Genomic DNA, 23,742 nt, shown 5'->3' on the forward strand with positions numbered 1-23,742 from the left:
CTCACCTGGGACGGGGTCATGCTCCGGGAGGGCAGCCCGATGGGCGAGGCGCCCGGGAACTGCGGATGCCCAAGCTGTGCCGTGTGGTAGTTCCTCATGTCGCCGTACACGGAGCGGTAATCGTGGAAGGAGCTCCCGGCAGGATGCATGATCTGCACCCCGTGTGGGACCACCACGGGCTGCGTCAGGGGCAGCCCGGGCAGCTGGCTGCCCGAGGGCACGCTGAGCAGCCGCGGCTCGCTGTGCGGAGAGTGGGCCATCTTGCCTTCCGAGGATTTGGGAGTCTCTTTCCCGGGCTGCGGGGTCTTACTGACCGGGGGGGTTTTGACGGCCCCTTCGGGCGTGCGGGATTGTCGCGTTTCTGAGTGGTGCTCGCCCACGGCGGCCATGTGCGGGTGCATGATCATCCTGACGTCCCGCGGGACGTTGTACTGCTCCAGCCGCAGGCTGCCGGGGTGCATGCGGTAGTCGGGCTGCATCACCAGCACGTCGGACTGCACCGGGGCTGGCCCGCGGCACACCGCCGTGTGGTGGAAGTGCAGCTCCTCCTCGGGGGGATGCTGGGAGGACAGCGGGGGCATGACGATGTCTCGGATGGGTGCTGGCTGGGGTGTGCTGGATCGCTGGGGTTTCATCTCCATCTGGGGTTGCAGAGCAGCTCGGGGGGAGTGGAGCGCTTCCGGGCGGATGCCGTAGGGAATGCCGGAGAGAGGAGGGGTGTTCATCCTCACCTCACCTTGGGACAGATGGCCCAGGGACACAGTCTGTGTTACGCTGTGGGGGGGCATGATAACAGATTGCTCGGGATGCATGCTGGATATGTACTGAGGAACGGGAATTCCCGGCGCCAGCATGACTGGGGTGCTGCTGGACAGAGCCGGAGACGAGGTACTGCCGGGATGACAGGCCCGGGGGAACGGCGATGGCGAGTGCCCGCTGGTACGCGGCGAGTGCGGCTCCTGCTTGGTGACCCCCAGGTGGGAGATGGCCCGGTCAGTCGGGGTGCTGGGGCCCGAGCTGACGTGATTCGCTTCCGAGTGCATCTTCCCAGAGAGGGAAGGGTGGTGAGGACTAACCCCAGGACTCAGGTTGGAGGGTTGCAGAGTCTTTGTCTCCACTTTCAGAGCAGCTGGGTCAGACAGTTTTTTGTTCACAACCATCTGGTTATGGACCAGCACGGGTGGAGTGTTTACGGTCTGTGTCAGGACCTTGCCGGGTTGCGACGCCGGGGTCTGGACAGCGAGATGGGACGAGTCAGGCTTGTCCAGCGCAGCGCGCTCCTGTTTGACGGAGGAGATGACGGGCGAGGTGTTGTAGGGCTGTGTTCCGAGTACCAGCGAAGAATGGGTGGAAACAGTCCCATAGCCCGCCGAGGTCTGGGAGCCTTTCGGTGCTGGCTGGGATGGCGTGATAGGCTCCTGCTTAATCTGAGACTTGGATACAGACTGCTGGAACTCGATGTCCACAGCGCTGGCTGGGGGAATCTGGCTGATCTTGGCACTGATTCGCTGAGGACCTTCTGTCTTCTGCCCTGAGTAACTCAGGAGCACCACACCTTCCGAGGTGTTCACCCGCAGCCCTGGACTGGACCCAGTCTCCACAGGCCTCTCCTCGATAATAGACATCGATCCTGGATGAAACCTGCTATTATCATTTGTACTTGGCCTCTGCTTAAATTTTGGTGAGGGAGCATTGACGAGGCAGGTCTGGGTCTGGGGAGCTTGTTTCACCAAGGTGATCCTCGGAGCCTCCTCCAGATCCACGCTGTGGGGCATCCTGCTGATGACAGAAGTGGCTTTGGGAGCAATCACGGTGTTGACTTTCTCCTTCTCGGTGAACACTGGCGCTTCAGCCACCGGTGGGTCCAGGGCGTTGGTGACAGGAACGGCCGGCTTCTCCTCGGAAACCGGCTTGATGGCCTCCACGGCAGGGTGGAGAGGCGTCTCCTCCAGGCATGGCGCGCTCACGGGCTCCGTGTGTGTCGTTGTCACGTGCGTGGAGGTTATGCTCGTCGCTGAGACGTATTTGGGCTCCATGAGTATCTTCCTCAAAGTGCTGGAGTTTGTGTCGATATCCGACGCCTTTGTGTCGGGCGGGAGAGCGGGCGGGGGTGTGGAACGGGCACGGGACTCCTCGTGCCTGACCATCCACTCCGGCACCTTGGCAGCACCGGAGTGAAGGGGGACGATGGTGGTGGGCACTGGGGTGGGCAGCTTGGCCGCCGCCGCGGGGACAGCAGGAAGGGCTGCGTTCGGGGCACTCGGTGGCGTGATGGCAGCGTTCTCCAGGGGTGACCGGATCTTGAATCCGCTCTGACTCCCCTCATCGAGGGGGACTGGCGGGGGGCCCAGGTCCAGAGGAGCTGGAGCAGGCACCTTTGGAGAAGTGCTGCTCTCAGGGACAGCCTCATGTGCAGCCATGACGTCAGCAGCCACAGCCTTGGTGACATCAGAGGCAGTTGGCTCCATGGATGCTGTGGGTTTGATTTGTTTTTCCTCCTTTGAGGCTTCTTCAGGTTTTGCCTTTACTTCATTGGCAGGGGGTGATTTGCTCTGCACCCTCTCTGGCTCAAAAGTGTTGACTTCGGTGGCGTCGCCCTTCCTGCTTGTGCTCTTCTTGCGTCTCTGCCGCGTGGTTTTCTGACGGCCCTTCTCCTTCCGAGCAACTTCAGCCTCCTGCAAGGTCTCGGCCTCCTGTGCAGAGTTGGAAGATTCACTGAAGCTGACTTCGGACTCCTTGCTCTCAGTCTCCAACGCTGACGGGACAGAGCCAGGCACTGGCTGCACCACAGGCTCGACGGCAGCCTCAGTTTCTAGGATATTGTTCACTGCCTGATCTGTCTCTGGCTCCATCTCCTCCCGAGGAGACTGCAACACCAAGGGCTCTGTGGGGATTTCAGCCTCAGATTCAGCAGGGTATGTTGGTGGTGCAGGGAAGCTTTCGGTCTCCCCAGAAATATCATTGATGATGGAGCCGATGGCCGCTGCCAGCTCCGTTTCACTGGCCTGGTGTGCAGGTTTATCTGCCTCCTCCTCCTGACGGACTTCAGCCACATCTGTCGTTGGCTCTTTGTAGGCAGCAATTGTTGGAGGAGTTTCCGTGAGCTTTGCAATGTTCTCCACCGCCTGCTCGAGCTCAATCTGCTTTGCTAACTGGGCAGCCTCAGGCGACTGCTTGGGCTCCCGTGTCACCTCCTTTTCCATTTCTGGGAATGAATCTTCTACCTCATTCTTAGAGAAGTGGGGTGGCAGGATGTCCTCTTTTGGAGGGCTCTTCATTTTGGGTGGTGACACTGCCACTGGCTCTGCCTCCTCTTCGGGGGGCCGCAAGGCGCCCTTGACTTCATCGACGTTGAGGCGTATTTCTACATTTTTGAGACATACAGATGCTTTATCAACGACGGTTTTGGTATTTTTGTACCGTCCCCTTTTGGATTTTGTAACCTTTTCTGGCACTGGCTTCTTCTCAGTGATCTCAGCTGTGGGGATTTCTAGCTGATTTTTCTCCACATCCAGTTCCTTCCGATCACGTTTCTGCTCACTTGCTGCTGGCTCTTTCTCAGCGGCTTTTGCTTTATTGCTGTTGTCACTGATGCTCGATTCCTGACCGCTTCTTTCAGCAGCATCTTCAGATTCAGCCGTGGTATCAGCTTTCGGTTCATTCTTCCCTTTCTTCCCCTGTTGGCTGGCAGCAGCTGATGAGTGAGTGTGTGTGAGCTTCTGGGATCTAGGAGACCTCCAACCCTCTGCAGGTTTAGGAGCTTCCACAGCATCTTTAGTTTCAGCCTCCTCCACCTCTTGTTGTACCGGTTCAGCCTTTATTGGAGAGATGTCCTCCTCTGGCTTACGGCGGGTTTTGGGAGGTCTTCCTCTCCTCGGGGTTGTGGGAACAGTAGTCACTGTTTCCTGTGGTTCCTTTTCCACTCTCTTCCTGGTGGATCTAGTAACCTCCATGGAGTCCTTCACCGGAGATGGGCCTTCATTGTCCCCTGTGGTAGCATAGACTGACCTCACATTTCTGCGCCTGGTCCGGCCTATTGGCAAGCTCGGCTCCACGTTTTCCGGCTCTGCAGCAGAACTTGGGGATTTAGCAGCATTCCTTGAAACCTTTTCTGTCTCCACTTTCAATTCAGAAAGCTTCTGGGTCTCCCCACGAGGAGAGCTCGACCTTTTCAGTTTCTCACGGTCAATCCTTTCGCTCTTCCTCGTGACAGGCTTTTCTGTGACAATAGCTGCAGCCGACTGCACGGGAGTCTTGGACCGTTTACTTTTGTAGGACTTTTTATCTTTTACAACAACCGGAGTTTCCACTTCCATGTCATTGTCAGAAACAGGAGGCAGGACCTCAGCAGCCGCCTCCACCTTTTGACTCACACCAGCATCGGTGTTGGCAGAGGGTGGAGGATTTTCCTCTTTAGGTTCCACAGCCTCATCTGACTTCTGGACTAGCTTGGGTGGAGGTGGAAGCAGCTGGGCAGCCTCAGGTTCTGGATCTACGCTGATGTCTGCATCAGAAAATGAGGCCCCAGGAGTGGGAGGTTTGGTATCCAAGTATGAAGGATGCTCTATTGCCACAGCATCTTCCTCTGGCACCAGGGTTGTAGCAAGAATTTCTTTACTCGCTTCCACAACTGGTGGAGGTTCCACTTGCTCAGGAGGTTCCATTTTGACAGGAGCAGCAAGTTCAGGAAAAGGTTTTTGTTCCTCTGCTGCAGCAGCAGGTTCAGAAGGTTTCTCTTCTTTGACAGAAGCTGGTTCCACCAGGACCTTTTCATTCACTATTTTCTCAGGAGCAATGGGAGCTGGTTCCTGTGGGAGGACAGTGACTGAAGAAGGACCAACAACTGAGGAAGGTTTATGTTCTGTTTCTTTACTATCAGGAACCATTTCTGGTGTTTTCGGCCGGTTTTCTTTGTCTTCCTGTTTCTCCACTTCTTTTGGCTTCTGATCTTTCTCCTTTTCTTTCTGCTGCATTCGTGTCAGCTCAACAAACCTACTGTGGAAGAGAACCACTGGCTCTTGCACCAAATCAGCCGTGCTGTTCGTCCCATCAGAGGAGGACTGTCTCCCATACAGCCTTCCTGAGATGAAGTCCAGATCATCATCCTTCCTCTCTAAATGCTGCAGGCGTTTGGAGTCCTGTTCAAAGATTGAACTGTGCAAAAACCGAGAAGCGAACAGTTCCTGCCGCTCTTGTTCCTCCTCTTTATGATCTTCTTTCTTATCATCCAGTTTTCCACCTTCGGAATCGGTTCTGATTTTTTTCTTTTTCATATACCAGGATGGAATAGGTCTTGGAGCCGAGTCAACTTTCTCTTTGTCTTTATTGTTTCTGAAACTAGCAAATCTCGAATCCCAATCTAGAAAGGACCAGTTTTCCTCCCTGGAGGAAGACAGGGATTTAGCCCTTTCAAGCAAGGCCTTTGTGTCAGGTGTGATTGTCTTGTCCAACGCAAAAGAGTAGAACTTGTTTCTTTCTAAGGAACTGGACTGGAGTCTTTCCTCTCTTTCACGGAACTTCTCTTCTCTGTCCCTTAATAAAAAAGACAACCTGGAACTCTCTAACAAGGACGAGGCTTTTGGGGAATGGGGCTTGTTTTCGCCATCGTCGTCCGAATCTGAAGGCACCTCCCCAGGTTCCAGGTCTCGGACAGATCGTTTCCGTATACTGTCTCTTTTCACAATGCTGCTTGGAAAGCTGATATCGACTCTCCCAGGCTCTTGTTTCACTTGGGTTTCCCACCTACTCGAGTCTTCCTCAGAACTCAGCACAGAGAGTTTTATTTTAGCCATTTCTGCCATCTGTTCCCTTCTGCTGGAATCATAAGGATTGAATTTCAGCGAGTCCTCTCTCACAGTCATGTTGGAGTATGAAAGACCCTTTTCTTCTATTTTAGGTGACTCTTTGGTTTCCTTCAATGGCATTAACCTTGGAGAATCAAGCGTGTCGTCATCCTCATGGAACGGGAAGTGCCTGATGCTTGGGGAACAGGACATCCTTTCGGAGTCCTCACTCACCTGACGAGAACTTCTGTAGTTCCTTTCTCTCTTAGTGCTGATTTCAAAGTCAAATTGGTCAGTCTTTTTCCTTTTACTTGGTGGAGAGTCGTCAGTGACGTCTTGTGGAGGCTTTCCCACCTCGTGAACCAGACTCCGCTTTTCATATTCATCCACATCTTTCTTTGGACTGCCAAACTTCTCTGACTTTGCTATCTCCATTTCCAGCTGCTGTTTCAACCTGCGACTTTGCTCCATTTGTTTCCGGTAGCTCTGTGTGTGGTCAATGTCGATGCTGATTTTCTCTTCTGTGTCAGCTGACTGAGGTTTCTCTTGGCCAAGTTTATGGTCTGGTGTTTCTTCAGGAAGGCTGGAGTAGTTCTTCCTTGTGTCCTCTCTCTCCGTTCCCTGCTCGTCCAGCAGCTGTACCTGTTTATGCTGGGGTTTTACTGGGTTCAGTTTTTTAGGAGGGAGCTCCTGAACTTCCACAGGTTCCTCAGGTGCCTCCATGAGCCTCGCCTGCAGATCCATGGTGGGACGCATGCCAATCCCACCAACATTAAGAGTGTCCTGAATTTCTTTGGGACTAGTAACAGGAATAAGTCTTTCCAGTTTGAGTTTTTTAGATTCCCTTTTAAGCAACTCCTTCCTCAAGGGTTTTCTCTCCAATTCTCCTTCCCTTAGCACTGGTGCTTCTCTAGACGATGCTGTCGCATCAAGCTGCTTTTTCAGAACCATGCGTGCATCCTCCTCATCTTGGCTGCTCCGTTTTGCATCCAGTTTTTGCCTGTCAGGTTTTGGATTCGCATCGGCAAAACGCCTTTTACGAGCCTCCAACTTGTCTAAATCCACTGCATTGGTGCCCTCGGAAGTTTGCTCTGTCTTCAAGTGCTTTTTGGGTTTAATTTTTCCCTCCTTGTCCACCACTTCGATGTGACTGGCAAGGGCTTTCTCCTTCTGTACCTTGGTTCTGACAGGTTCTAGTTTAGACTGCTCCGACTTGGCTTGCTCAGCCTGGGATGTCTGGGTTTTCTGTTCAAGCAGTGGGGATTTCAGAGTGTCGTTATCCAGCTTTGCTCTCAGTTTCTCTAGCGCAGGCTGATCGATCACCTTCCCCTCCTTTTCCTTCACACGGGTCAGCACAACACAGGGCATCAGTTCCAGGCGGTTCTTTGCTGTCCCTTCTTTGTCACCCCTCTCTTTGCTTTGTTTACTGTTGCCCTTCAGTTTTTCTGGGCTGGGCTCTCTCTCATTCTCCTGATCTGTTTCCGAGGACTGAGAGCTGGGTGAATGGATTTTTGCTTTTCGTTTCTGCTTATCTGTTTTCTCCTTTTCTATTTTTTCCAGCTTTTCCTTCCTCACCAAGCGCTTCTCCTTGTCCACCCTCTCCTGCTCGAAAACGCGCTCTTTCTCCACCTTCTCGTTTTTTGCGTATCGCTCCACGCGGGCTTTGTCCAGCTTGTCGTATCGCGGAGGGGACAGCGAGCTGCAGCTGCCGCTGCGATCTGAGGACCTGCTGTAAATCCTCCTCTCCGAGTCGCTCTGCAGCCGTTCCGACTGCGACGGGGACGCTCCAGGGCTCTGTGGGCGTCGGGAGTGCGTCGGGCTCTGGCTCCGCTCGATCGGTCTCCGCTCGTGGTCTCGGTCCCGATCAGATTCGAACCGTTCCCTCTCCCTCTCCCTCTCCCGCTGTCTGTAGCTGTACTCCCTGATGTCCTGCTCGTACGGATCTCCCCGGTAATCCCGGTACTCGCGAGGGTCGTCGTAGTAGCGTGGGTCGTAGTAGTCTCCTTGGTAGGGATCCCACTCGGCGTAGAATTCTCTGCCCCGAGCTGGGTATTCCCGCCGAGGATCTTCGGGATACGTCCCTGGGGTCCGAACAGTCTCGTAGTAAGTACGGTCAGGGGCGTATTCGTAGGATCCTCTTCTCTCGTCTCTGCTAAACATAAGAATAACAGATTCTAGTTCTCCTTCTCAACCAATGTACTCTGTTACCATAGTTTTTTGCTACATAAAGAAACCATTTTCTGGTCGTTTTTCCTATGTGCATCAAGGCAGCTGCACACAGAGGTTTGGCAAGGAATCTGTGTGCAGTGGACTGAATACTTTTGTTAACTTATCAAATACCAAATGTACTTCATGGGTAATGTCATAACAGCTCTTCCAAGCATTGTTTCACCACCCTCACTTCTTGGTTTTTGTCAAAGTCAAACCTTGCATGAAATGAGGGAAAATCCAACACAGCACCTCTGAACCCACACAAGGCAGGCAGGGTGAAGACACCCCTTTATCCAGAACCTGAGACCTTCATTTGACTCTGAAAACATGAGTCAAATTGAAGTTCAGGCACAGAATCTCTCAATTTCTAAGCAGCAAAGTGATGGTAAGGTTTCTTTAAAAATCCTAAGCCCTGCAAGTGATCTTTTAATTCCCAAATTAGCTCTTTCACTGCATGTGACTTGCTGGTGTTGCCTGTTTACAGTAAAGCCAAGTCAACAAATATCAGGCTGTTTATAAGATAGGTGAATTCATTCAGCGAAGCAAGTCAAGCAATTAATGTTGTTATTTCAAGACCTCCAAGCAGCAAAAATAGGTGATTTTTAAGACTGAACATGGCAGGGAGTGGAATAAAGCTGGAGTTCTAATTCCTCACCATTACAGTGTGTTTTGCACACTGTACTAAGGTGGGTCAGGCTCTGCTCCCAGGGAACAGGGACACCTGGAGGAATTTCCCCATGGAGAGGGTGGTCACAAAATTGAAGGGGCTGCCTAGGGAGGTTTGGAGTGCCCATCCCTGGAGGTGTCCAAGAAAGGCCTGGATGTGGCACTCAGTGCTCTGGGCTGCTGACAAAGAGGGGAGGGGATCGAGGTTGGACTCAATGACCTTGGAGGTCCTTCCCAATCTAAACAATTCTGGGTTTCCTTATATGTTTGTTTGGCTTCACAGTTTATATTTTATGTTAAAAGCTAGCAACTTCCACCTTTTACGAAAAGTACAGAACTGAAAAAGGGACAAAACACAGAAGACAAAAACCCCATCCTACAAGTGAAGTGGAATGTTGGGAAAAGCAGCTGTGAAGTTAAAAATATTCATAAGGAATTTTGTTTGTTTTTTCATGGCTTTTTTTTCCCTTGGGTCTTATTTAGACTGGCATCAACTACAGCCTTGAGAGAAGATAGTTTGTGCAGATCTCAGCACCTCTGCAAGGAGGAGCTTGGAGGGGCACCAGAAGCTGCAGAATTACAGGAGTCACCACAGAGCTCACTCCACCGCTCCATGATCCATTATCCTTATGGATCTCCTAATGACTGTGTGAGCAGAGTGACAGAGAAGGAAAAACCAGGCTAACGTGTGCCCAAGCACCAGAAATGAGGGTCCTGCTCAGGATTATTCCATGCAAAGACAAGCCCACCTGAGTCCCGTGTGTTAAAACCACCCAAACCCATCCTTCCCTTGCCTGAATCCAGCGCAGCTCTGAGGAAATGCTTATTGCTGGCACACCACAACATCTGGCAAGGCCTGGGAAAGGCACACTTGTATTTCCATTATGCAAATTCTGGTCACTGATTTCCAAACTCTGCTCACTTTTAAATCTGCTCATTTTGCACTGTCAAACCAATCTATTTTGCTGCAAGAAACTGTTGGGTTTATCCAGCTCCCAGGTACACCCAGAGTCATGCTGCACTGACTCCTGGGGAGGCAGACCCCTAACCATGAGCCAGGCTTTGGAGGGAATAAAACACGGGTCTTTTTTCAGTCAGTGAAAGTAAAAAAGCCCAAAATGTGGAGTGTTTCTGTGCCAGGTCTTCAGGGATAAATAAGTGGCTGTGCAGCATGTGGTGCCAGCTGCTGCCAAGGGGCAGCCACACAGGACACACTTTATTCAAAATAAAAATGCATCCTTATTCAAAATGTATTATTTTATCAAGTTACAAAAAGAACTGTTGGAAAGAAGGAGATGAGGGATCAGATTTTACTCTCTGCTCAAGGGCTGAGCAGCAGTTTATCAGACTTTACGTACAGCCACCAACACACACATTTCTCTGTTACAGATAAGCTGCTCTTTGCATTCCTAAGACGTGATGAATGACTCCCAACTGCGTCCTGGTGACCCACCAGAGAAACAGGATACTTAAATATGGATCATGCAGACAACTGAAACCTCTACCTCAGCAGGAATTCCACTAACCGGCTACGCCTCGGATGTGTGAGAGCCTGCCGGCTCTAATCTGCACAGCTTAAGTTTGATTACCTAAATGTAATTTAAAAAATAGTGAAGAGGTTAAAAAAAATTAAAATGCAGAGGTGTTTTTAATAAAACTTAAAAAAATAAAGATAAAATTCAGGGGAAAACACTTGTTTAAAATTATGGCCTGAAGACAGTTTGATTGTACGATGTGGAGGACAATGATTGTAAAAGGATTGTGTAAAGTGATGCTGGAAAACAAAAAATGGAATAAAAATATTGATACATGCCTTCTTTCTGCCAGCATTTCATAGAAGTCTCTGATATCTTGACCCGTTTTCTCCATGGAATGATAAAATGCCAACTGACTCTCCCGATTTGCAAAGTCCACCTGAAAAAGAAAGGGGAAATCACATTCAGCCACAGAAACATCCCACTGCCAACATTTCCCTGTCTGCTGAAGGTGGGAGCAGAACTGAAAATGGGGGTAAAATTAAAAAAAAAAAGTCAAACACTTCCCAATTTTGGCCCTGCACATCCCCAGGAATAAAGACATTTCTCAGTGGAGCTGGGTAAATATCTCCTTACTATGTTGTTGTAAGCTGCCATCCCAGAGGCTTCTGTTGGGCAAAGCAGCAGGAAAAATACACATTATTATCGTGCTATTGATGTCTTTAATGCCAGGGCAGTTCCAAAGTCCCTTTTATCTCAGGGCAGTGCTACAGAAGGTCAGGATTACGAATCCATTCTGGACCCCGTGGTGTTTGCCTGGGGTTACAGAGCAGGGAAAGAACCAAGGCTCCTGAACTGCAGCTCCCTGTCCCAGCTGCTCCAAGAACTGGTGTCTCCTAGGACTTAGAAGCTAATGACATAGTGAAAAAAATTAAGGATTAGAACAGATTTCATGACGTGTATGCCACATAATGGAGTATTTTTAACATTCTTGTTCCTGTTATTTTTTGAATCAGCCCAGTCCTGTGTGTAACCACAGCAATGGAGCACAGGCCCACATCGGGGGTGTTGCTTATTCCAAAGTCATTAAGCAACAAGATCCACACAAATTGTGAAACTTTTAAGGGACCACATGCTTTTCTGCCTTGGAAGGTGACTGATATCCAACACCACGCTCAGAAACTGCAGAATACCCAACTCCAGCCCTGGGTGAGGGGGGAAGCTGCTGAGACCACGCCTGACATCACTGCCCACTCTTTAGGAGAGGAGAAAGGAGGAGGAGGAAGATAATTCAAAGGGTTGGCTGACACCTCACGTCCCCAGTTAGTGGGACTGATGGGACAGTCAGAACAGGTATCACCACATTCACCCAAATCCAAGATATCCCTGTACATGTTAAGTGTTGCTCCAGGAAGAGTACTTTCTGTGTGTTTTTTAAAGTAATGTTTTCAATTATTATTTAAAATGTGTAGCAAGGAAGGACAAGATGATCTTTAAGGTCTTTTCCAACCCAAACCATTCCATGATTCCGTGACTGCATGTTGAGGTTAGTGTACCCCAGAGTCAGGACATCAGCATGGGGCAGCTGGATGCAGACATGTGTTTTCCTGGAGGAACTCACACCTTCAGATTTCCCCTTTTTAACACAAAAACAGACAAAAGTGTGCCTTGGATTGGGGTAAACGAGGCAGTGACACGGACACCAACACTCAGGAGCTCAGAGAGACAAGTTCAGCGAAACAAACAGCAGAATACTGGAAAAGGCTTTATAAGTAACAGTTCAGGATTCCCTGACATCTTGATAAGCCGAGCATAAAAATATAATTTAAGCCTTTGATATGTGGGACATGTGTGTCCCGCCAAGTATTCCTTGAGCCTGGCAGTCTGCACTGCCAGCATTTAAGGGGGAAGGCCTAAACACAATTTGTTCCTCTTTTTTTGCCTGTTTTGCTTTGGTTTGGAGGTCATTCTGCACACCTTAATTTTATTCCCACCGATTTTCCTCCCCTTGGTCTCTTTTACAGCTGCTTGTGCATATTCAATCTCATTGTAGAGAACCAGGGCCATGCCTTTTAAGCGGTCAAACACCACCTGTAAAAAACAAAAAAACAAAACAAAAACCAAATAAGAGCCTCATCCACAGGACTTAACGTCAGTCCCAACAAAATCCTAAGTCATGAGGATACCAGGAAGGAAATAATTTTTAGCAAGGTGAATTTCCAGGCTTTTCTGATGAGGCATATTGAAATGAAGAGACAATAAAAGGACACGGGACTGCTTTGAATTGTGGATATTGTGGCTTGAGGTATATTATGCCTTTATTTTGTTTTTCTGTATTTTACTTTGAATATTTATTCTTTGTTGACTGAGTTTTGTATAATTTCTTTGTTAAGGGTTTTTTTGTGTGTGGGTTTTTTTTTAATTTCCAATGTGTTTTAGGGGGGAAAAAAGGTAAAGGAAACATTTAATCCCAAACTGGAACCAGCTTTTGTTATCAGTCTGCAGTACCACTCACCAGCTGTTAAACACCCAATTTCCAAACACTGCCTTATTTTAGCAGCATAAATGTATTATTCAAGCAACAGCTACAATAAAGAACGTCAAAGCTGCAACACAAACCCACAAAAATCCTTTGGGGAGGCCAGACCCTGATGCTGCAAAGATTTACACATGTTGCTTAATTTTGAGCATATCCATGTCCAATAAAAACACACAGGACAACTCCCACACTGAAGTTTAAGCACGTGATAAATCACTTGCATGGGAGAGGCTCCCGCTGTGTGACAGGGGTGTGTTGCACCATTGTTGACTTTCTCTCTTCTTCCATGTACTTTGGCACTGTGATTGTCCTGACTGCTTTTAAGAAGTCTTTTTTTTTCTCAGTCTGATGAAAAAAAACATAGTTATGTCTAATTATGTAATTAGCAAGTATGAGTAATTACACAATTAGACTGCTGTTCTTCCAACTAATATTTAAGAAGTTTTGCTGGGGAGAGACTGTACTGCACAAGAGCAACAAATGCTTTCCAATGCTCAACATCTCGGCTCACTCAAAATACTTCTTTTTGGTTGCTGTCTATGTTAACAGAGCTCTGTCAGCCAAATTCCACCCCAGAGAGAATTTTTCCTACCTGAGCTATAAAGCCCTGGACAGTGGGGTTGAAAGGACAGGATGGGAAGAAAGGAAGACAGTAACGACTTGGAAGCACATGCCAAAGCCTCCCACCTACCTTCACCACAGGCCCGTATCGGCAGAAATGTCGGGTCAGATACTGATCCGTAACGTTTGTGGAAAGCCCATCTAACCACACGCAGTTTGTAGGCATGCTCTTCCCAAAACCCAGCTGGATACAAAAGGGCAAAACTTCCATCAGTACAGTGCACAAGGGTTAAACTCACTGAACAGAGCCTGCCTCATGAAAGACTTATCTGGAGAAAGCTGCTGTTTGTATGGATTTTCTAAAATTAGCATCTAGTGCAGGTGCAAGACAAAAATCAAAGAGCAATTAAAGAAAATAATTCTGCTTGTTTAAACAAAACAGTGTTTGACAACATTGGGTTCTTCTACAGTTTGAATGTCTGAGAAGTGACAGGTTGACAGCTCTGGGGGCCGACAGGCCCTGTTTGCCATGGGGAGTGGGATGGATTCCCGGCACAGCCTCACCAGACCTTCCAGGCCAGAGAATGTCAGTCTGAGTGCTCAATATCAGGATTGCGTGTGCACAGAGCCAACAAAAATGCTGATTAATCCCGATCAGGTGGTGGTTGAAACCATCACGCTCTGATATGATCTTGCATTAAAAACCATCTTACTTCCATAAACTACCTCGCTGCGGAACATCCCACGATGCAGCAGCAGAAGACACAGGAAGGATACAGTCCAGGGGAGGATTTCTTTACCTTGAGCCGGTTATTTCCAAGATATTCCCCATCCATCTTCTTAATGGCTTTGCAGACGCTGGCGATGTCGCAGTACTGCAGGAAGGCGTACTGAGGGACACCGTTCACCTTCTTAATGTCGATGTCCTGGGGACAAGCACAAAACACAACAGCCCACAGTCAGCAGTCAATTCCATCTAAGAGGACTTGTTTTTTTTCAGGGACACGTGGCACAGCAAGCTCTTTAATTAATATTTTCTTCAGAGGGAGGATTTAAACAATAGTAGACAGTTAAAACTTTGCTGTTCTGCTGCATCTCAAAACCAAATCCTTACTGAGCAGGGAAAGCTCTTTATCCTGCAGATTTAAAATCCAAGCCTGCAGAACTAAGCCTGACCTGATCAACAAACACCAGCTTTAGGCTGTTAATACTATATCAAGAAGAGACAATTCAGGATCAAAGAAATACAGATTAATTTTCGCTCACAAAGGCTCAAGAGAAAACAACCTGCTCCGATCCTCATCTCTGAGCCAAGCCGGGCTTCTTTTCCAAATAATCGTGATCCATCCTGTTCCTAGAAACACAAAGTGATGCTGGACTCATCTCTTGAACCAGTCTGACTCATGGCAAAGGCAAGAAGAGTCTCAACTTCGGTTGCTGTTGCTCTTTAAAACCAAGCCACCATGGACCCATTCACAAGTACAGCCAGAGGCTCACAAAGCCAAATAAAGGCTGATTTTAATCGATTTAAAAAAGCCCAGCAAGCCAGGAGCTGACATTTGGTTAACAAACAAGCTCAGCACTAGCACTGGAAATTTACCCAAAGCCTCTGAACAAACTCATGATACTATGATTCATTCCAAGCTGAAAATAGGAGGTGGAAGGTTTGGCTTTATTTGCTGGAATAGCAGGAGCTGCCTTTGTGAGCCACACATGGATTTAAGCACAAATGTTCCAACATCCAGGACAGGCTAATTTCATGGTTAATAAATTTAGGGACAAGGCAGCAGTTTGACACGGTCTCACCCAAGAGCTCTTTATCTGGGAAAACAGAAGTAAACAAGGAGATTTACACAACTATTAGACTCCTACAGCCCTGGCCTAATGATTTAAGTGGAATATTAATAGCAAACTACACTTCCAAGTGTCTGAAGTAGCACAACTGCAACCATGGCAAATTATACTTGACCACTCACCCTGGGCAAGCAATTCCTTGTGACAGGCAAATAAAGTATCATTATTGTCCTCATTACCCCTCAGAAAGGTTATAAAGCTGGTCCCTTCTGCACCTGAGCTTGCAAGTTTTCCTGGAAACAGCGAGGCAGCGCTGCCTCCCAATTCTGAGCCATTAATAATGCTGACAGGGAGCACCACGGCACACAAAAGGCAATTTACACTAGCACTGATAAGCATCTTTATCAGGAGAGCTCTGCTGCTCTAACACTGGAAAAGGGTTCAAGCCACAGACATGGCACGAATTCATAAATCACTGTTGATGTCAAGGATACAGCAGAGTCTGCATACACAAGTGCTGCCAGACATCATAAAATGAGGATTTTGTATTTGTTCACAATGTACATGGAAGCAACCTCCTCTTCTTTTGGGGAGTAGCAGAGATGGGGCTCCTGGAATGTGTGACTGACTCCTCAGCTGCAGTAGACATGTCAGAGCAGAGTGAAGGAGGCACAGCAGATTCACAAGCACCCACAGCTGACAGGGAGAACACAAACTGTCTGAAACCCAGACTCAACAAGGAATCACAGAATGAATCTCAGAATGGGTTGGGTTGGAAGGGTCCTTACAGCTTATCCAGTTCTACCCCTGCCTTCTGCTGTCCCAGGCTGCTCCAAGCCCTGTCCAACCTGGCCTTGGACAGCTCCAGAAATGATGCAGCCACAGCTTCTCTGGGCAACCTGTAAGGGCCTCCCCACCCTCCTGGGGAAGAATTCCATCCCAGTATCTCATCTAACTTTGCCCTCCTTCAGCTTAAGGCTTGTCCTATCACTCCACGCCCGTGTGAAAATTAATTAAATAGGATAGTTGCAAAACTTTCTTTGAAAAGTTCCCTTAAATATAATATTGATGTGAATTGATAGAAAGTCATGAGCAGAGAAGAGAGGGCTGCTCTGCCTCGTCTGGATACTTTCCCTCAGCTGAAAACCCAAATCCCTCATTTGCCTTCACTGATTCCTCTGCTCCAGTCCCCTCTGCCTGGGCACAGGGCTGCTTCCACATGCACTGACCAAGCCCCTTGTTCCAGGAATCAACAGGAAACTCAGATTCACACAGTTGTAGGAGTCAGTGTGAGAACATCACCTGGCACATTCACATACCAAATACCCAGTCAGCTTTGGAGGTACCAGGAGAGAATTACCAGGAGAAAACAGCAGAAGAGACATTTGTTGTAAACACTCCTGGGACTGTTTTTCCTGCTAAGCTACCCCACAACATTCATATGCTGAACTCTGAATACAAAGAAAAGCTTTCAGGTATATTCCAGCAAGATGAGTGACTCAGATTATTACAGAAAGACTGAATTATCTGTCGTTGACAGATTTAGCACCACTCACAGCATTTCACAGGTCTGTACAGAAAGGGGGGCAGTGCCACCCCACACAGGACACCGTTCACGTACCACTATTCCCCCAAAGCGCTGGAAGATGTTGCGAAGGTCGTGGTAGGTGGTGGTTTTCTCCAGGTTGCCAATGAACAGAGTTCTTGTTGCCTTTGGGTGAAACTCGTCTATCCTTTCATCCAAAGGACGAAATTCATTCTCACTTTCGGTTTCTAGGATAAAAGAGAGCAGGAAATTTGACTGGAGATTCAGTACATGTTGGTTTCTTCAGGGCTCCTTCTTGATCTGAACAAGAGTAACCACTGTCTTTGAGAAAAACACCCAGTACTGCACCCATGACTCGTTATTTATGTGGTATTAGGAATCTTTAAATTCCACGGAGGAATCTGAGCATCCTCAGGTGAAAGGCAGCTGCACCTTTCAACTGCTCCTCTGGAAATTTACCAAGTATCAATGCTTGAGTGCACGAATTTCAGTAAGGCTTCCCTGTGCTTGGGGAAGAGCACGTGGCAGGAGTTTGTTTTCAGGAATCAATTTTTAAAGAAGCCATTGAAGTGCAGTCTGAGAACTTCACCAAGTGCTCAGGGCTGCAGCTGTCACTGGTTGGTCACGTGGGTTGTGCTGCCACAGCCTCAAAACGCAGCACTCGTTGGCTGTTTTAATTAAAAGGAGACGAAACGAGGCTGGGAGGACTCAGTGCTGTGCTCACACCACCCACTGGCAGCTGCTCCACCGAGAAGTGGCAAATGAGATCGTTCCTTCCAGCAGATCCCACTGTATGGGAGGATGACAGCTCTCCTTCTCTCTCGCCGTTTGATCCAAGAGCATCCACTCTTTTTGCTCCGGAGTTTATTGTGGCATTTTCCCCAGTTTCTTTAAAGTATGTTTCCTACTTCTATTCAGCCTCTCTACAACAGCTCCTAAACACACCCAGAGTCCCATGGGAGAAGGGCATGGACCTTACCTGGTCCTATCCAGGCTGTGACTTCGATCTGCATGCCAAAGAAGAGCTTTCCTTTGGAGGCATTTAGTGCTTTCTCCTGGTCCTCCTGCTGCCGGAAGAACACGAGCCCGTAGCGCTCCTCGGACGCGCCGTGGATCTGCACCGACGTCACCTTCCCGTACTTCTTGAATTCGTGGAAAAGTCCATCTTTAAGGCTTGTATCTAAACCAACAAATAAACATTAATACTGCAGAAACGTCACTTCTACCAGCTCAGCAGCACCGTAAGAGACAAGAAGAACTCTGTCTTTCTGAAATGTCTTCATCCCACTTAACTCTGTGCTCACACAAGTACCCTTTTTAATTTGGGATGTTAATTTTGACAGTGTCCAAAGCTTCTTGCTGATCTTTCTCTTTTAAATCCAAGAAACTACACACACGAAGTTTTACATGCCTAAAGCTGGCAGTGGATGGTTTTGGCTTCTAAGAGACACCCAGCTCCAGGCGAAGAAGAAATAACAGAGATATTTGATTTAAAATCCTGCAGGAATACTGTGCATAGCTGGGATGAGGTGTCTGCAGTGGAGGCTGGAGTCACACAGCATTCAGTTCAGTCAATTCAGAAATATAACCAGGCAGATTCATCAGATTTTGTAGAATCTGACTCAGCCCCACACAATCTGTCTGGGATTCGTGGGATACTGACCTCAGCTTTGTGTCCTTTCAAGGAATATGACAGGCATTAAATCTACAGGAAGATACCAACACGTGAGATACTCTGCTCACAAGATTAACAGATATTATTTTAGCTCAGCCAGTGCTTCTGCATCCATAAATTCTATTAAAACTGTTTCACAACTGATGCCATGCTGGTTTTTCCTGTGGGATCTCTCCTGTGCCCAGACAGGGAATGGGGAGCAATCATGGGCACTCCTCAGCATGTGGTTTCCTGGGTTATTTTCCAAGCAATATGCATTGCCTTTACAAATATGCTCAGGGGTGTTTTAAAGCACTCAAACTGCAACAGAAAACCCTCAACTTTTTGCATTAAAAAAGAAATTGAAGCAGGGTGAGATAAAACAATCAAAGCTCTATGTTAAAAATGGAGATGTGTCAGTTTTTTCCCTGGGAAAGCCCACATTACTGTTGGAAGCACCAGCTCCAGGAGCTGGAAATGCCCAGTACTTGGAGCTGGGACCAGCAGGGTTTCTCACAGATGGTCACTAATTAAGCAATCCTCCCACTGTCACAGCAGAACTGAGGCAGAAGCAGGGAGAGGATCCCATCCTCGGAGGCAGCACGTGGCTGCTGTGTGTCAAAGACTCAGCACAGGTTATCCCACCAGTCCCACCCCCCTTTTCCATTCCCCTTTCCAGAGTGAATTTACCTGTTGAGCGCACTGGAAGATTTTGCACCTTGATCCCAAAACTCTTCCGGGGCTCATCCTTCTCCAGCGACGGGAGCAGCTGGGACGCGGGTGCGGGCACGGCCGTCGACTGCACCGAGCGCGCCGGCGACTCGTCACTCGAGCTGCTGCTGGAGTCACTGCTGGGAATGGCACACAGGGAAGGACAGGTCAGTGCACGGGGCAAAGTCACCCAGGAAATGGTTACCTTATTAAAAAAGCAAAATTGCAGAGTTTCTGCTCATCCACACACCTTCCTCCCTTTTGTGCCCGGTTCTGTTTCTGTGCTGCCATCTGCTTTTCGCACAGATTTAAGTGTCTTCCTACCAATATCCCCCTCCAAAGCCCCCAGAGGAGACAGGCAGGGAAGTGGAATGTGGGTAAAATGTCAGCAAGATCCTCTTACCCACCCTGACAATGGCAGAGATTTAATTAAGTGTAATGCAATGTTGGACCAGCTCAGGAGCTGTGTAGGAAAAAGTGGAGAAATACAGGGAGGACGCAGAGGTCTGACAATGCCTCAAAACCCCTCACAGCACTCTCATGTACAGCAAAGAAATATTATTGTGCTCTCAGGCATCTTCCCTGAAAAGATCTTTACACCAAAGAGACCAGGTGTGAAAATCACGCCAAGCATTTTGGTCAACTGCTTAGGAACAACCTGGATAGATGGGGATGTCCATGTCCCTGTCCCAGCCCACGGCCCAGGGTGGAACAAGATGATCTTTAACATCCCTTCCAGCTCAAACCATTCTAGGATTCTCTATGAACCAGCAAACACTATTTCCAGGCTCAGCCTCAACCTCCAACTTCGGATATGAAGAATTCAGACCCAGGAACACCTTTTATAAACAATAATTACAGCGGAAGAAGATTTGCATATTAGATCACAGAGGGAGCCAATCTAACCCACAGACTCAGGATCATTTGATGCTTCGAGGAGAGGCAGAAATACAGAGAATATAATGTTATTAAAGCTTGCCCAGTGGGGACACGTCATCCTGCTTCAGTGGCTCATTTCTTCCCCGAGGCACGAGGGCTCAGAACAGCGCTAAAAATAATTTTGTCTGACATAACCCCGGAGACTTTCATTCTCCATTACACGAGCAGCCTTCGAAAAAATTCTGCTGGAATTTTAACTCGGAGGCTGGAGGGGGGGGAGATGTGCCACGTACTAAAATAACCCTGTCAGTCTGAAATTTGCTGCTTGATTGAATTTTTATATTCCTCTCCACATCGTATTAGAAAAACGATACGCGAGTTTATCTTTTTCTTATCTTAAATATTTCATACCCTCCTTACAAACCTTCTTGCCATTAAACCACTTAACTTTTCCATTTCTTTTCTCAGGGAAACCATTTCAGGCTTCCAGTAATTTCCAAGCTTTGATTTTGTGAGCTCTTCTACTGCTTTTTTTGTGGGTGTTTTTCTTCAAATGTTAAAAAAACCTGGTTTTCTTTCTGAACATCTTGGTGTAACGAGCACTGTGGCACATTCCCAAAAGCCCTTGGGCTCTGTCCCCATTATATTTGGAGGCGCAGAAGGGAAGACAATCTCCGTCCCAAAATACTTACAAACAATCTAGAAGGATATAAAAAACAGGCCAGACCAAAATAAAACACGACAAAAAGGGTCAAAAATGCAGAAGTAATAATAAACATGAGAAACTCTGCTGCTGGTCTCACCCTCTCATTACAACCCTCCCATCCAGCCACTTCACACGTTGGTGCCTTTCCCACACATTCTCCTCCTACTCCTCCGGCCCCGGAGGAGGAAGTTCAGCATCACTTTGGGAGAGGAGTGAAAATAAAGCCATGCCAGGAATGGAGTGAAAAACTGAGCCCTTCCCCCTGCCCTGCTCTTCCCCAGGGCAGCTGCCCTGCACCACCCAACCTCTCACTTCATGGATAATAAATAACATTTCCCTTTTTCCCTTCCCAGCTACAGTCCCTTGTGCTTTCCAGCAACGAATCTCCCACCATCAGGATGTCCCTTCACAGCCTCATTTATCTGCTCAGTTGGTAAACTGCCTTTATTTCTGTCTCACCTGTGCAACCCTCCTTTTGTGCCCTGTTCATTAATGAACTATTTAATCACTGAAAGTGAAGAGTGGAGCATTTCTGCCTCATCTTTATTTCATTTCCTCTGCCTTTCCACTAAATCACCAAACTGAAGTTCTTCTCTACAGCATTTTGGGAGAAAAACAAACCCAGCTCCACAGGAACAGGCCCTCAGTGTTCTCTAGGGGGAACATCAGCCCTCACCTGCTACTGGGCGATAAACTGGCAAGAACAGAGAAACTTCTTTAAACACACAAATATAGGGCAGAGAATGTGTGTGGGGAGAAACTGAAAATAATTCCCAAGCTGACAGCAGCTCCACGTGGTTCAGCAGTCCCTGGGGAAGGCTGCAGAACCTCTGCCCTGTGCCCATTTCCACTTTCCCTTCTCACATCCTGATGCTCCCAAATCCTTTAGAATTCCAGGGTGCTGAGATGGTATCTCTCGAGCAAGAGGCAGTGCTGAATTGATTTGAGCAGTGCTTCAGAATGGAGACAGGCTATTTTTACAGTTTGGTGTTTTTTTATGAGGATATTATAAATATGGAACATACAGTTAAAATCACAGCATTCCACTAGAGAAAAAATATTATCTCGGGATGATACCATTAAATATCCAAGTGATGACACAGTAGTGGACAGGGTGATAAATTCTACAAAGGAGCCTGAATTCTGTGCAACTTTGGGAAACAAGGATCATACTGGTAACCTCCATTTCCACAGGGAGTTTTAAGGATATGCGTCCCTTAGCAAAGCAAGACTTTCTGAAACATTCCAGAAAAAAAAAGTCATTATTGCCTAACTATTTTTAGACAAGAAAAAAAAAATATTGCAAGAACAATCCTCCCTTTCTTTAGGGAAATCCCCATCACTTTTCCAATTGAAGAAACATGGATATAATAATTCAAAAGTAAGTCAAAGGTTTGATGTTCTGTGAATGGGAGAATGATGGAAGAGTTAATTATAGCTGCTGTGTCACCCAGTTATAGCTCACAGCACAATCAAAATAAAGCATCTGACAGGGAATTATGTGGAGTCTTGAGCAGCAAAATACAACTCTTTTTCAGCTTTAAAAATATACAGATCTGAAGCCTGAAAGCTGCTCAAGGACAAGTTCCCAGAATATTAAAATGAGAATATGGCTTTGCTTTTCCCTGTGAGTAATTTTGAAAACAACCACCAGTTGCCAACGCAGAAAATAAGTTATTAAAAATTCTTCTGGCAAAAGTGGGTTAATAATAAAGCTTTTAGAATGGGCTAGGGAAATTTTAACACGGGAACATAACAGGATAAAACAACAGCTCTGATAATCTCCTTCTTAAAAGTATTCCGAGTGTCAATAGGTTTTGGGGCAGGTCAAAAATAGCTCTAGAACTTCATTTTGGGCTTCCGCTAGCAGCATTAAACCCGGGGTGATTTTTTCCAGAAGCAGAGCGTGCTCTGGCACTCAGCCTTTTCCCAACACGGGAGAACCTGCTCTTCCACATCGCTGTGAAGTCAGCGGAGCAGAATGCCAGCACGCCGAGGAACTAATCTCCAGAGCTGTCACAACACACGCGCGGCGCCGGGAGGGAGCGGGGAGCCAGCTCCTCCGCGCCGCTCCCGAACAGCCCGAGCACTCAGCCAGCATTTCACATGCTCTTCTGTCCAGCCCTGATACTTCTAAAATCAGTTTCACTCTATGGCACCACAGCATTGAAGAAAGACTATTTTTGCATTTTACTGTTGGCAAAATCAGATGGGAAAATTGAGCAGTAATAGAGATTGTTCTTAATTAAACAAGGGGTGGACGTAAAATCTTTCTCTTACACATGCACTTTACTAAGGTGTAGTTTACAAGTCCTTTTAAAACACTTATCTGCATTCCATAATTACCTATGAGTATATGAGGATATGTGTTCTTACACTACTTGTGTGTCCATTTTTCATCAATCATGATAAAATCTATTAATAACTTACAATATTTATCTATGTATCTATTTTCCATTAATCAAGATCAAATTTATTCGTAATCCAATCTAAATTTTATCCACATGGGCTGATTCCCAAAGATTTAACATGTAATAATCCAGCCACAGGATTCAGACTCAAATACATCTGGAATATCCTGTGTTGGAAGGGACCCACAAGGACGATGGGGCCCCATTCCTGGTCTCAGTACACTGCAGCTCATTCAGCACACAGAATTTTCCTTTGCTCAGTTCTAAATGCAAAGATGACATTTCAAATCCTGATATCCCACAAACCACTCCTCGTTTCCAGAGAAATTTCTCATTTTCAGGCAATTACAGTTTGCAGGCCTAGTGGCGATGAAGTTACGCTGGGTTTACGTGTGAGAAATGAAAGCACTGAGCGGAGAACACAAAGCCAGCTGTCCTTTGTTCCCACAAAAGGAGATAAAAGAGAGGCTCCAAGGCCCTGGATGGAATGGGAGACCCGCTGCTTCCCGTCAATGGCAGCGGCGCTGAATCAAGGATCCCACAACCTGCCCTGCACCCTCCTGCAATTTTAAAATGCGGCACGATTGTCATTTCTGCCCGTTGATTTATTTGAGAGCGGTGAGTCAGCTGCAGGCTGGGGGCTCCCCACGAGCGGCGGGCAGGAAACAAAGCTGGAAACACGGCTGGAAACACGGCAGCCGCCATGGAGGATAAAGCAGAGGGAAGCTTTAACGTCCTGCGGGCGCTGAGCTGCCAATGCGGGTTTAAAAAAGCAAAACAAAACCAATCTGTGACTGCCCAGCTCC

The 23,742-nt window shown here is 47.6% G+C and overlaps 1 protein-coding gene across 6 annotated transcripts in view; it reads right to left on the bottom strand.

Annotated features, from left to right (window-relative positions):
- Nucleotides 1-23,742, bottom strand: part of SPEN (spen family transcriptional repressor) — a 65,900-nt gene that overhangs the window by 4,659 nt on the left and 37,499 nt on the right. For 2 of the 6 annotated variants that reach the window (XM_064397147.1, XM_064397150.1), the window contains exons 4-11: nucleotides 18,920-19,080; nucleotides 17,555-17,755; nucleotides 16,651-16,802; nucleotides 14,036-14,161; nucleotides 13,366-13,479; nucleotides 12,113-12,226; nucleotides 10,474-10,574; nucleotides 6-7,935 (exon numbers count right to left, since the gene is read on the bottom strand). In XM_064397147.1, coding sequence (XP_064253217.1) covers nucleotides 6-7,935; nucleotides 10,474-10,574; nucleotides 12,113-12,226; nucleotides 13,366-13,479; nucleotides 14,036-14,161; nucleotides 16,651-16,802; nucleotides 17,555-17,755; nucleotides 18,920-19,080 — 8,899 coding nt within the window. The remainder of the gene's footprint in view (nucleotides 1-5; nucleotides 7,936-10,473; nucleotides 10,575-12,112; nucleotides 12,227-13,365; nucleotides 13,480-14,035; nucleotides 14,162-16,650; nucleotides 16,803-17,554; nucleotides 17,756-18,919; nucleotides 19,081-23,742) is intronic. The other 4 variants (XM_064397149.1, XM_064397148.1, XM_064397152.1 and 1 more) reach the window with 4 other exon arrangements.

This window comes from Passer domesticus, chromosome 22 (genome assembly GCF_036417665.1).
Source record: "Passer domesticus isolate bPasDom1 chromosome 22, bPasDom1.hap1, whole genome shotgun sequence".
Classification (NCBI taxonomy): domain Eukaryota; kingdom Metazoa; phylum Chordata; class Aves; order Passeriformes; family Passeridae; genus Passer; species Passer domesticus.